Here is a 13,951-nt window from a genome sequence, read left to right as displayed (position 1 = left end):
GAAATTTGACTTATTTTTTTTTAATGTGGTCTTGTGTCCAAATTACTTAGCATCTTTGGAATAATTACTGTTGTGGTTTAACCTGGCAGGTGGCTGAGAAGCACACAGTCATTCACTCACTCCTCCCTTCCCAGTGAGATAGGGGAGAGAATAGAGGGAAAAAATTGTAGAACTCATGGGTTGAGATAAAACTATTTACTAAGATAAAGAAAAGGAAAAGGAGAATAATTATGCCTATTTGTATACATGTAAATGTATAGGAAGGTATGTAACAAGTGATGCACAAGCAATTGCACACCACCTCTCAACTGATGCCCAGCTGACCTCTGAACAGGAGAAGAGTGAAATAAACTTCCTCCCTTGAGCCTTCTGCTTGATGTCATGTGGTATCGAATATTCCTTTGGCCAGTATGAATCCTAATTCTGTTCCCTCCCAGCTCCTTGGGCCCTTTACTGAGGATGGCTTGGCTCTCTACAGCGCTGCTTAGCAGCAAATATAAACATCACTCTGTTATCAACATTGTTTTCCTTCCAGAATCAAAACATCATATCAGACACTCCAAAAAAACAGTTTTGTCCCAGCTGAAACTAAGACAATTACTATTTTTTTTTGAAAGTAGCTGTTTAAAATGCTTTCAGATGCTTGAAGAAGTGAGAAATTGTTTAGCTCAGATGAGAATCTGCTGCTCTTTAGCACTTTACGAGCAACATTCAAGTATTCTTTTGCTACTTACTTACTTTCATTTTATTCTGTGATATTTACACTGGATCAGCAAATAATCGAGGTCTTTAGATTATTTTTTTTTTTTAATGTGTTTTATTTCTTTCCCCCAAAAATAAAATAAAATAAAAAATTAAATGCTTCTATTTAAATAGCTTTTACCACTGTATGCAAAGTACAAACAGAAATGTAAATAGTTTCTTCCACTAATCCACATCTGGCTGAGTGTAATTACATGATGCATGCTGGTTAAGCACAAAAATTTTGAATAGACAGCTTTTTAATTAGGCATGTGCATTGGGTGAGAGCAGAATTAAAAGAGGTTCTGAAAATTTGATTTGATAAAAATGGCACCTACTTACTCAACAGATCTGGGTCTCAAGCACAGTTGCAGTCATGTCTGTGTTAAATCTTCCCCCTTGAAGAGGAAGCAAAGTTCTGAACAAGGGCAGTAAGGTTATTCTGACTCACACGTCAGTCCTTCCTATGACAGGGACGGAGTTATGCACTTGTGCAGTGATCCTTTGTAGAACTGCTGACTTGAAAATGTGATAAGCAGCTGTTTGCCTCTATTGCTCAGGTTTCATTAAGAGGAAAAGTCAGGGCTTTCTGACCATGTCTGAGGGCCTGAATGCACAGAAAAACATTTTTATTTCATTTTTGCCAGATTTAATAACTAATTATTTGTATTATGCTCTGATTTTTCCTGCGAACCTCATTTCTGAGAGCCCAGTGAGTGAATGGCAGATATTTGTAAGGCAGTGACCTGTCAGCTTTGCTGTTTGTCAGCACATGGGTAAAACTTTCTGTAAAAGATGAAGACCAGGAAATAGCCCTTCTCTGCCAATCTAAAAAGATATATTTTAATGGGCTGTTCAGCATGCTCACACACCAGCAAGTTGTCCTGAAATTATTTCTGAGCTACAAGCAGCTGACCATCGTGTGTCCCAGCAGCCCTCTTCATTTCAGTAAGCTGCATAAACTATCTATGAAATAAAATTGTTACAGAGCCAACGACAGAGTGGTCAGTTTTAAATGTATAGCCCTCCTCCAGTTTGTGGCTGTGGCTATGATGAGAATGCACATCTCCCAGGTAACACTCTCGCTAAGTTTTAGCAGTTAAATAGTCCTCCTTAAAAGAAGTGAGAATTTCCTTGGCAGGTATTTTAATACTTCGGTATTAATATGCAGTAGCCACTTCATGCTGCAGTCTTCTTTAAGAAGTGATTAAAATTCAGTAATTTTTATTTTCAAAACAGGGGTAATTACATGATTAAAATTAGCAAAAAGTAGGTCCACTTTAAAAAAAAAATAAAAAAATAGGCTACCACTGATTTCAGGGTCCCAGGTTTTATCTTCCATTTATAACACTTATGCTGCTACAGTGTGAGTATTTAGAGCAGAGTTGATGTTATAGGGTTCTCTGGGAGGTCGCAGTAGAAAAAAACAGAAATTCTGTTTACATAGAGCCTTTCAAAATCTCATGTGTTCTAACAATTGACTGTACCCACTGATAACAGAAATTATTCACACACTGGATTAACACCTATGGAAAGGGAAGTGAAGCTGAGGCTTGAAGTTTCAGAATATAATTTGGTCTTTACTGTTTAACCAGCTGGCCCTTATGTGCTGCTTCCTTCTTTGTGCTGCTGCTGCTAGATGTATGTGCATGTACAAAAACTTCTCGTTTCTGAGGAGTCTTCTCCTCTTCCATGACCATCAGTCACATGTGCTGTTATTGGAATTACTGTGACATTTTGTGTCTCAGTGCTGGAAACATGTCAGCAGCTCGGAATTTATTAGTAATAGGCTACTTTGCCAGCAGTATTGCAGTACTTTGCAAAAACAGAAGACAAGGTCACTGCTAGGAAGTGACAGAAGCAGCTAGCAATAGCAGTACATAACATAGGTGGGCAGGTGTAGGAAGAACTTCAGCAATAAAGTGATCACATTGTTCACTTTATATTTTGTTGGTTCTGAAGTTCATGCAATATATGCACATGCAGACTTTGAAGTGTATGGTTGAGAAATACAGGTAGAAATAAGTAATACAGAAGTTAGTAGTTGTTACAAAAGATATAAATGCAGAAAAGGAAGAAAAAAAATAAAGCATCCTGAGTCTCACAGAGCTGGTTCTTCCTGTGCTCCTACACTGACTTGCCAAACCGTGGGCTGTTTTCAGCTCCATTGCTGCAGACTGTGCTGGCTATGTGGGGAGAGCAGGGCTGCCTCTGCCCCCACCAAATCACAGAGTTTCTTCTAGATTGTGAATGAGATCATCAGTTAACAACAAAGACCTAATGTGCCTTCTTTTCTTTGAGTTTGGACGTGGAAGTAGAAAGAAGTCTGAGTACCAATGAGAAGGGCCTTACAGGAAGCGGTTCAGTTCACTGAGGTACCATAAAAACTCCAGTTAGGGGTCTGAATGTGCAAGAAACAGTAATGGCAAGAAATTTACAGATGTCAAAAAAAAAAACCTCACAGATTGAATTTGGATCAAGCACTCCATGAATGAAAAGAATTATTTTTGCAGAGTTAATAACAGGTCTCCGTATTCTGATTTGACTCTGTAATGTTATAAAGGACAGGAATGTAAGTAGTAATCTGTCATTAAGGGGGTGTCAAAGCTCACAGATTTCTTTGTTAGTCACCAGGCTAATGAATGATAATGATAGTTTATGCCTGGATTTTTGTTTGATTGAGTGCTTTAAGATATATAGATAACAGAACATTTAAGCAAGAAATCAGCAATTGATTCCATTTTTATGACAGGAAAAAATAATTAATAATCATGAAACTTTAAAAGGCAAAACAAGCTAGTCAAAGTGAAATATTCTGGACTGTGATGGATATGCCTGTGAACAAGACATAGAATTTCACCAGGTCTAACGTACTGCATTGTATTTGACAGCAGGGAACTAGGTTCAAACCTACGATCCTAAGTTTGTTTGTCAAATGCAAGAGCCTGAATAAGGCAGAGGAAACTCTTAAGGCATTTTGACAAATTTGGTTGCCAACAGTATCCTCTAGCATTGTTTCACTCAATACTGAATTGGGATGTTGACTACTGGAAAGTGGGATCTGTTCTTGTGATGGTGCAGGTGTTTGAGATGAAGGGCAGAATATTTTTTGCCCACTCTCCTGGGTAGCAAAGCTTTCACTTCATCAAGAGAGTGCCATTCAATTGCCTATTCTGCATGGCAGCCTTGTCTCTTTTATCCCTGAAGTCAGATAGGATTGGTAGTACATGTGCAGAGTTCTTAAATGTTGGGGAAATGTGGGAGAAGACATCATGGGGGGGACACTGATGTGCAGAAATGTCTAATCTAGAGAAGAAAATACAGGGTGGGATCTCATCAGTGTCTACAGTACCCAAGAGAAGGATGCAAAGAGGACGGAGCCAGGCTCTTCTCATAGCTGCTGAGTGCCAGGACAGGATGCCATGGGCACAAATGGAAACACAGGAAGTTCCATCTAGACATGAGGAAGCACTTCTGTGTTGTGTGGGTGATGAAGCAGTGGCACAGGCTGCTGATAGGCTGTGAGGTCTCCTTGATGATCTTCAAAAACCACATGGCCATGGCCCTGGGCACGCTGCTCTGGGTGTCCATGCTGGGGCATGAATTAGGCCAGATGGACCCTGAGGTCCCATCAAACCTCTGCCAGTCTTTGACTGTGGAAACAAACTCTAGTCAGTTTAGTACATTTGGTTCTAAAAGCCAAAGTATGATGCTAAACTGAAACATTCTGCAGAAGTTTGAGGGGACCCACTCACTGTGGAACTGTGATTTCTGGAGGCAGACTGTCTTGCTAAAATACTCATGCAGGAATTATAAAGGGGATAGCAATTATGCTTGTCCATATGCATCCATTATTATTAGAAGCAGCAGGAGGTAACTGTCCAAGAAGATGCTACAGGAACGTTTCAGGAAATTTTCCTAAAGTAGAGAGGTTTTGAACTCTGCGTTAATATGGCACCGTCTCTGTAATGCTCTTAACTTATCTCTCTCTTCCTACCAAATGCTGGGTATTTCTTTCTGTGTCAGAAATAAAAAATTCTCAGCCTGGCAACTGAGTTAGGCTGGAAAAAAACTCCTACAATCCAGAGATATATTTGCACAATTTCTGAAATTAACCCCTTTTAATCCTTCTTCATATCTCATGATCTGAAACTTCTTCGCAGGCTAACACCACTGCAGCTTCACCATGAATTGAACTTGGTAACTCATGCCTTTCTCCTCATCCCTTTTAACCTTCAGCCATATGTTCACCATATGACAATATAACATTATGAGTCTCAAACAGATCAACTGTGAGTTATGGCTTCAGAGTGTGCCCTAGATACACTGTTCACATTAAACCTCAGAAAGCATAAGAATATTTAAAAATGTTGATAGAGGAAATGTTGAAGAATTTGTGAGGGATAAAACTTCATAATACTTTGTGAGGGATAATAGCTTCATTATTTTGAGTTGTTCTTACCCAAAACCTCTGAATGTTCATTTCTGCCTTTTCAGTGACTGGCAGAAGGGTTGACTTCAGCTGTATATTTTCTTAGCATGCTTTTTGTGGACTGGCTAATTTCTTTTCACCGGATAGCTACTGTTATGTCTCTTAGCTTATCTAATCTCCTGATTTCTGAAAAACATCTTGTTTTAAAACACAGCCAATGCTGTACAAATATATAAAGTGAAGCAGACAAGGTTTCCCTGCCCTGCACAAATAATGCTTTGATCCTTTTGCACCCTCTGCTTAAGTGTTGCAAGAGAGGATGAACAGATTGCTCTCCTCCCACTGCATATCTGCATTGCCAGCACTCAGGGAAATAAAGACTGCATGGATTAGAAAGTTACAAGGGTACAATGAAGGCATAAGCTACTGCAGTAGGAGCATGTATTGAAGAGGTCTCAGTTCAACAGTATCCATCCTATTATGAGCAATGTCAGCCTCGCTGCTAATGTGGAAGCCAGGGATGAGAGTGCAGGTAAGATCTTTCTATAGCAGGGCATGATCAAATCACAGCGAATTGCAGCTGCTGCCACTATAATTCTTTCTCTCTTTAATATATTGACTTTCAAAAACTGTTTTTATAGCATCAGCTGCTTAAGACTGAAGTATTGGAGCTCCTTCTGCACTACCTATGAGATGAACATACTGCTTTTGCTTATAGCTTGAAATCTATTTATGACGCATTTAAGACTGTATTTGTGGCTCCTATTATTTGTGAATATTATTCACAAGTACTTTAACAAATTCTGTTCACATTTTTTCCCTGAACACTCTCTGAAGAAATCTTTCAACAAATCACAGTTTGTGCATAAGCAATTAATTACTGTCAGCTGTTGGATAGCCTGACTGTGTGGGAATTGACCATTTCATTTTCACGTATAAACAATCTTTGCCTTTTCCTGCACTGGCATCTTGATGATGCTCTTTTTTTCTCAGTTTGCTTGATTAGATCTTTTGATTTAAGCACTTGAAAGATGTAATTTCACAAATATACTCAAAGCAATTCCACACAAGCTGCCTCTTCCTCCCCAAATAATTCTCATTTTATTGCTGAGTTTTGAAATATCATTGTAAAGCAATATGTTTTGAAAAGTCAATTATTGAACTGTATACCTTGTAGACACCTCATCATGTTGTCTGTATAAATGATTTTTTCTTCCTAATTAATGGTAGGGTAATAACAGGATTTAAAAAAAAAGTAATTCAACTTGCAGAGTTCTCTTACCAAACCTACCTATTGTTGTTTCACTAAAGTGCAAGCCAGCTGTGGTCAACAAACTATTCTGAGTATTGTTTTTACAAATCACTTATTCTTATTTTAATGCATACTGTAACATTACCTTAAAATTATTTATTAATATTAATGCATGTATCCATTCTAACAATAAGAAGGAAAGCAAATCTCTTTCTGAAATTTCCTTAAAAAAATATGATTGGTGGAGGAGCAAATAGCCCACAAATAGCCTGTTGATTTGAAGCATTCCGCTTTCATGCATAATATTCTGACTGCTAGTTCTGTACAAGATTCTGAACATAAAAGTAATACCTTTATTTTCATTTGACAAGCTGATTTAGTTGGAAATTTGGAAATCTTAAACTGTCTTTCTGATGTTTGTCTAGATTCCTTCAACTATAACAGTCTGTCTAATAAAAAGCTATTCTACCTACGTACCAAATTTGTCCTGTCATCATGCTTGAACCATCGCAGCTACAGAAAAATACCACTGAACTTTTCTTCAATATGCGAGGCTCAGTTTAGTTCCTGCCTAGAATTGAAAGTGACTGTAGTAGTTCTGGATGTTTGATAGCAACAACATTTGATAGAAAACTGTCAATATCATGTCCAATAAAAAAGGTGCTTCTTCAATCACGTTAGCTGAGCCTTCCATCTCTGTTCATTGATTCTCATGTCCACAAGTACATACTATTTCCTTTCTTCTTTTATTCTTCAACAAACAATAACATTTCTTAATAACAAGCCCTCCAAATAAGCTACCACTGTATCTTAAAAAAAAGTCATCTGTGGAGTACACTGAAAGGAGTAGAAAAATAAGAAAGAAATGTTAAGAAAAGGTATATTCCTGAATCTAGCTTAATTCTCCAGCTGTGAGCTACCACGGAAAAGAAATAGTACTACCGTTGTCTACCTGTATTACATTTGTTGGTAGACTAACTAATTTTTTGTCTCCTCTGTTTGAGTCAACATGTTGGTCTAATCTATTGTATTTTTTTAATAGAGATCTATCTCATTAAAAAAAATTGTACAGCGTACAGTTACTAAAGTTTTCTCTTATTGTTGCTCTGTTCTTCTCTTTCTAGGTGATGTGATTGTCTATATTAATGAAGTTTGTGTCCTTGGACATACTCACGCAGATGTAGTCAAACTCTTCCAGTCTGTTCCTATTGGTCAGAGTGTCAACTTGGTGCTATGTCGTGGATACCCTTTGCCCTTTGATCCTGAAGATCCTGCCAACAGCATGGTGCCACCCCTTGCAGTAATGGAGAGGCCTCCGGTAGTGGTAAATGGAAGACATAACTATGAAACTTATTTGGAATACATTTCTAGGACTTCTCAGTCTGTTCCAGACGTAACAGATCGACCACCACACTCCTTGCACTCCATTCCAGCAGATAGTCAGCTTGATAGCACATTCCCACCACCTGCCCATGATGATAATGTATCAATGGCTTCTTCTGGGGCCACCCAAGCTGAACTTATGACCTTAACCATTGTGAAAGGGGCCCAGGGCTTTGGCTTCACTATAGCAGACAGTCCTACAGGACAGAGGGTGAAGCAAATTCTAGACATTCAGGGATGTCCTGGTTTGTGTGAAGGTGACCTCATTGTTGAGATCAACCAGCAGAATGTACAGAACCTGAGCCATGCAGAAGTAGTGGATATACTTAAGGAATGTCCTGTTGGAAGTGAAACTTCTTTGATTATCCATAGAGGAGGTAAGTTTGGAAAGTGTGTACAATTGCAAAAATGTGTGTAAAAGGTTCTAAACCATAAGACATCCATATATATTCACTACATCCTTGTGTTCTAAATGGGAAATTAATTTCCATGTTGTGGGAGGTAACACTATTGGTACTGAATAAGTATGTCTGCAATTAAGTATTCTAGGCAAAATGTTTGTGTTTTGAGTGTCAATAATCCCTACTCTGTATAAGGGTAAAACTAGAGTATTTCAGGACCTTTCACCCTTCAATATTATGTGTTGTGTGCAGCAAACTTTTATCACCCCAACCCAGTGCTGCAAGCTTTGTATGTATTTTCTTATATTGCATAATTAAGGTAGATCAAAATTGGAGCAGTCTTTCAGCCATTTACAAGATTATTAGTCTGTATAAGCCATTTTGTGTCTTTTTTCCTTGTAAAATTACTGTATAGCAATTGTTTTGTTTCTTTCTGAACAACAAAGATCAAACAAAGCATATTTTTCTCTCCTTTAAAAAGTAGCTTCTAGCAACTTCGCTTTTGGGATTAACCTGACACAGTAAACATGAATACACACAATTAGAAAGGCAGAGTCAATACTTATCTATAAGAAAGCAATAATGACAGAAATTTGAACACCTCATCAGTGATAAGTAGCAACTTTTAACAGATTAGCCAAACGCATTTTTATGCTGGCTTGTTATGAGCACTTAATTTAATAGTAAGACTTAATTTCTTTAATTAAAGATCTTTATTTCTCTCAAGTCTTTCATGTCACTGAATGTATGTTATTCTATGCTTCAAAAGAAAAAGAAAAAAAAGGAGGGAATCTACACTGAAATGTCTGTTACTTTCATTCTAATTAGTAGAGTTCAGAAAGTGAAGCTCTAGTATTTTTATGTGCCAAATGTTTTAAAAACCAACAGAGCCTTAGAACAAAGAATATGGTAATATTTTATCACAAAGCAGAAATAATAAACATTAGATGACAAATATCTGCAGATTCACATACTTGGTAAAGTATTTTTAACAGCTATGTGTAAAGGAATGACTAATAGATGACAGAATCTAACATTTCTTTGAAAGAAAACCTAATTAATACTGATGAGTAAAAGCCAGTGGTGTTATGAAAGTATGCAGACGTAGAGAAAGTTAATCATTGCAAAGGTGCTATAGAAGTTGCTGTTCAGTCTGGTTTTATTTAACAGATATTAAGAATCTGAAGAAAAAAAAGAAGAAAAAAAAAAGAGTAAACTGCATTTTTTCCTTGAAAATTATGACAAACTAGGGAGCATTACATGGCAATAAAGAGCATGAAGGGAATTAGGAGGGTTAGTAGCACACCAAAAGATGACATTTTGTTTTGAAAAATGAAACCTAATCCACCTCAAGAGGAAAACAATTCAGAACACCAATCTTCAGAGAGAAGTGGAGTGTGAAATCCAGTATGTTGAGCAAGCCTGAGTAATAATAGACACCAAAATAGATATTTCAGCAATGAGTGCTGGACAGTAGCAAAAAAAAAAACAAACCTGAAGCAAAACATACTCAGGCCCGTGAGGATAATTTCCCTCTCTCAAGAGAATTTCTTCTGAGAACACAGACTCATGCTCAAAATAAGTTGATCGACATGTTGGTTTAACAAGTTCTGCTACATTAACTGTGCTAGGGTTATTTTATATACAACGTCATGAAAGATGAGATGTAATGTACTGAACTCAATCCTCAAAATATGTGTATATTTATACTTTCTTGCCCTTTTTCAGGCTGAACACAGAGATGCAGGTAGTTATAGTAGCCCAGTTGACACAAAATATGTGGTCCAAATGCAGTAACTTATTCCTGAGTCTCAGCCTTCTGTTGATGGGAGTGAACATTGGTTGGATTTTCTTCATTTGTTTGTTTCTTTAGCTATGCAGTGAAGAGAAACAGAGCATGGTTTGTTCATGGCAAAACAATGACTCAGTCTAGAGGAACTGATTGGAAGCACCACGGAGTGATGAAGCTTAATGGGCCGAGACAGAACAAATGAAAATTTAACTTTACCATTAAACATTTCTGTACATAATGAATATGTTCCACTGCTAGTTTGTTAGCCTCGGAAATAGTTTCAATAAATAGAAAGCAGAGGTCCATTTGTTTGAATGATTCAAAATAAAAAGTGAAAAAGTGTGGTGTATGAGACAAAGCTTCACTACCTGAGGTGTGACTGAGTCATAGCTTAACAGAAACAGGAGAACGGTTGTAGGATGACTATCCTTGGTTTCACAAATCTGTAGAGAAAGGAAGTGCATTTGTGTGACCAAGTATACACCTATAATATAGGTAATGGTGTCTGTGCTAGTCATCACATCTCCTTTAATGGTCACAGAAGATAAATAGGCCTTTCTAGGATATAATTCATGTCATTTCAGTGTAGATGTTTTGAATAAGTCAGCTGTACCCTAAAAGTACATATTCTGCTTGACTGACTGTAAGAGAAACTGGGGATAGCTGGTTCACACATATCTCCTACAAAGAATGAATAAAAACTGACTGTATGATTTAGACGTGTGAGATAATCTGAATATAAAACAGAATTCTAGCTCTTTGAGAATCCTGCTATGATTCTAAAATATTTAATATGTGACACTGTTGAAGCAAGGCATACCTTTTCATTACTCATATATCCAATTTTTATTTTTTTCCCTTTAATGTGTAGTGACAGATGGATAGTACCATCCCTTCTCATGATTACCGTATGCATCCTGTGTTTAGCATCCCATTTATAAGATTAATACCCAAGTAATATTCCTGCTTGTGAAAGAGGGAGGATGTTTTGCATAAGGTTGTGTGTTGCTTTGTAATGTGTTCTGTCTTTGAAATGAATATGGCCTGACTGCGTAGTTTACTGTCACAAATTCATTTTTGTAAGTGACTCAATTTTTCTCTCATTCAGTCATCGTTGCTACATTGGAGACACAAAACAGATCAACATTGGCTTAGTTATATTCTCACTACAGACAAAAAGCATTTTATACAGCAAAGAATATTCTCCCTTATGCATATAATATGCATACTACAGCATTTAAAAAGCTTTTTTCCCTCAAGCTTATGAAATCAACAGCCAGCATATGCAGGGAAAGAAGAGACTTCGTATTTCAAAAGGATAGAGGGAATGACTGTACTCAAGTGTGATGATATCCCAAAAAGAGAGTATCTGAACCATCAGTAAGTGGAGACCTGGCATTGGATACAACAAAGTGCTTGATCCACCATTGAATTTTTAGTGTAGTCCTCTTAAAATTTCTAAGGAAACAGTAGTCATATTTCTGCTTCGTTTTTGTTTGATTGTTTCAAAACAAAGGGAAAAATGATATATTATGTCTCAGAAAATACTGAGCAGCATTGGTTTGGTGAAGTATTGCTGAGTAAAAAAAAAAAAAGAAAAAGAAAAAGAAAGATTAGAAAATTAGAAAATTAGATACAATAAATGTGAGCCTGATAAAGTTCCTACTTCAGACTGCTGCTTTGTAAGCAGGGAATCCAAACAGGCTCTGAGAAACTGAGGCTGGTAGTATGAAACAGAGCCAGAGTTGCATCATCTATATTACTTTATTATTAATCAACTTCTGACATGGGACTCAAATAAGCAAGCAGCCAGTTTCACCTGGACAGGGTACGGGAAACCAAAATGAGGAGGATATTAAATTATGTAGATGTAAATAGTGGGAATGGCCAGGTCTCTTTCTTAGATTTTGTACAAATGGCCACAGAAGTTTATGATTCCTCTAGACTGCTAACAGATACCATTACATCACTTGCAGCATCAGCAGATCCTACAACAGAAATTTCACCCAAAATAACATCCCTGCCTATTTCAGTGAATAAGCTTAGTCCTTCATAATAAGGAAATATCAGATATCATAACAAGGATATCTCGAGTACCTTTTCCTATGCCTGATCCTCAAATTTATCTCTCTATCACAGAGATAGAAAGTTTTTTTTTAATCCAGAATTGTTACAAGATGGCTTTCAATTCGTCTGGTCAAGAAAGCTCATGCTCCTCCTCTCTTTTGGAAGTGCTTCACAAGGCTGTAGCATCTCCCAGCTAATGTGAATCTGACGCGGATGGTTCCCTTGGATCCAAGATCTCATAGCTTTGACTCTGCTTCTGCAATTTTTCATTCAAAATGTCGCTCAGTGCCTGGTGCAAACTGGAGACCCTATACCTCATGGCTTACTTATCCACAAATCCAGACTTTCTAGCTAACAGTCTAAGGGTTTGAATAGATTAAATTATCGACATGATGGTGTAGGTTTTTGATTTGCGCCTTTACTGATGTTTTCTATTATCTTATTAGCTCTTCTCTTTTAGATTCTTGAGATGTTGGTGATCATTTTCCCTCCAGTTTCTCCCTAAAGCAAACTGGGCTTGGTTTCATTGCTTTGTATGAGTGCTATATTTGAATTAAGAGCAGTCTGTTCGTACTTTGTTCATGAAGGTATATTTGTTTCTGTGGTCTCTAACCAGAGATATTGGGACTTGCAAAGTCTAATAACTCTCCTGCTTCCCACCCCATTGTCTCCTCTCCAGACTTTTATTCCAACTGTACATTTGCTCTTGATCCCTATTCTCTTGGGTTTTTTTGAAAGTATTCTGTTGTTGAGAGGAAGTTAATTCCATTTGATGATGTCCGCAATTTTAGTCCTGCTGTGTTCTTAAATGGCACATACCTCTGTCTGAGTTTAAGGGAAGTTTGGTTCCTCAGAGGGAAAGTCAGCATACAGTTGAACAACTGAACCATTTGAAGGGAACCCATAGGAGCCTAGAGGTGAACCATGGGCACTTCTGACACCTACAAGTCAGTGATGTAAATTTGTGTCCAACATGCTGCTAAAACATTGTTTTTCAATTTTCTCTTTCTGACTCATCAGCCCATTTTGCCTGTTTCAAAATTGTTTTCTTTCATGTGACATCATAAATTCACCAATTTCCTCAGCATGAGCTCTCTCTAAAAGTATCCTTCTCATGCTGGGTTTTTAGTTCTTTCGTTTTTTTGCTTATTTTTATTGTTGCTTTTTGCTAGTGATGATAAAAATTCCTTTCATGAGTCATGCGACATTTTTCACTTCATTGGCTTTGTTATGAGGTGTAGTATTGCCTTTCTTTCCTCTTAGCATTATCTATTTGTCCCTTCCTATCTTTCCTGCACATAAATTGGTATTTTGTGCAAAGTAATTTAATAACACCATTTTGAGACAGTCCTCTTTCCTATGTTAATTCCAGGAATAAAATCTTTGAAAAATCTTTAGAAAACATTGTCACCATGCAAGAAATACTGCATTCATATTAACATAACTTAACATGGAAACTCTGCTTCATGTTCACAAGGCACATTTCACCCTGCAGAGCATTGTATTTTTATCTCTGAGAACATGTACTCTCCTAGTAACCTTCAAATTATTTACTTTTTGTCCTACACATTACAACTGTTTTATACTTAGGATTATCTTGAAATATTTTTAAGTACCTTGTAATTGATATTCAGTTTGCTTTAATAAATGTTTTACATGGTATAGCAGGTAAACTAAGAAGTCAGTTATATATATAGCTTAGTTTACTAAGAGAAATGGTTCCCTCCCAGAAGCACAGGGAATAACCAATTTGAACAGAGGGAGCAATGAAAGGAGATCAGCTACCTTAAAATTTCCACTAATGAGACTTCCATATTTTTTCTTGTATAGCTCTGATTAGCAGTGAAACAGTGTGCAATTGCTTCCATATTTCTGAATAAATG

General features: G+C 37.1%; 1 protein-coding gene across 7 annotated transcripts in view; it reads left to right on the top strand.

Annotated features, from left to right (window-relative positions):
• MAGI2 (membrane associated guanylate kinase, WW and PDZ domain containing 2) overlaps positions 1-13,951 on the top strand; it is a 699,053-nt gene that overhangs the window by 578,700 nt on the left and 106,402 nt on the right. For all 7 annotated transcript variants that reach the window (XM_052680840.1, XM_052680841.1, XM_052680839.1 and 4 more), the window contains one exon: positions 7,550-8,185. In XM_052680840.1, the coding sequence (XP_052536800.1) occupies positions 7,550-8,185 (636 nt within the window). The remainder of the gene's footprint in view (positions 1-7,549; positions 8,186-13,951) is intronic.

The sequence above is a fragment of the Tympanuchus pallidicinctus genome, unplaced genomic scaffold (genome assembly GCF_026119805.1).
Source record: "Tympanuchus pallidicinctus isolate F22 unplaced genomic scaffold, pur_lepc_1.0 scaffold19, whole genome shotgun sequence".
Lineage (NCBI taxonomy): Eukaryota > Metazoa > Chordata > Aves > Galliformes > Phasianidae > Tympanuchus > Tympanuchus pallidicinctus.
This window is presented reverse-complemented; position numbering and strand designations above follow the sequence as displayed.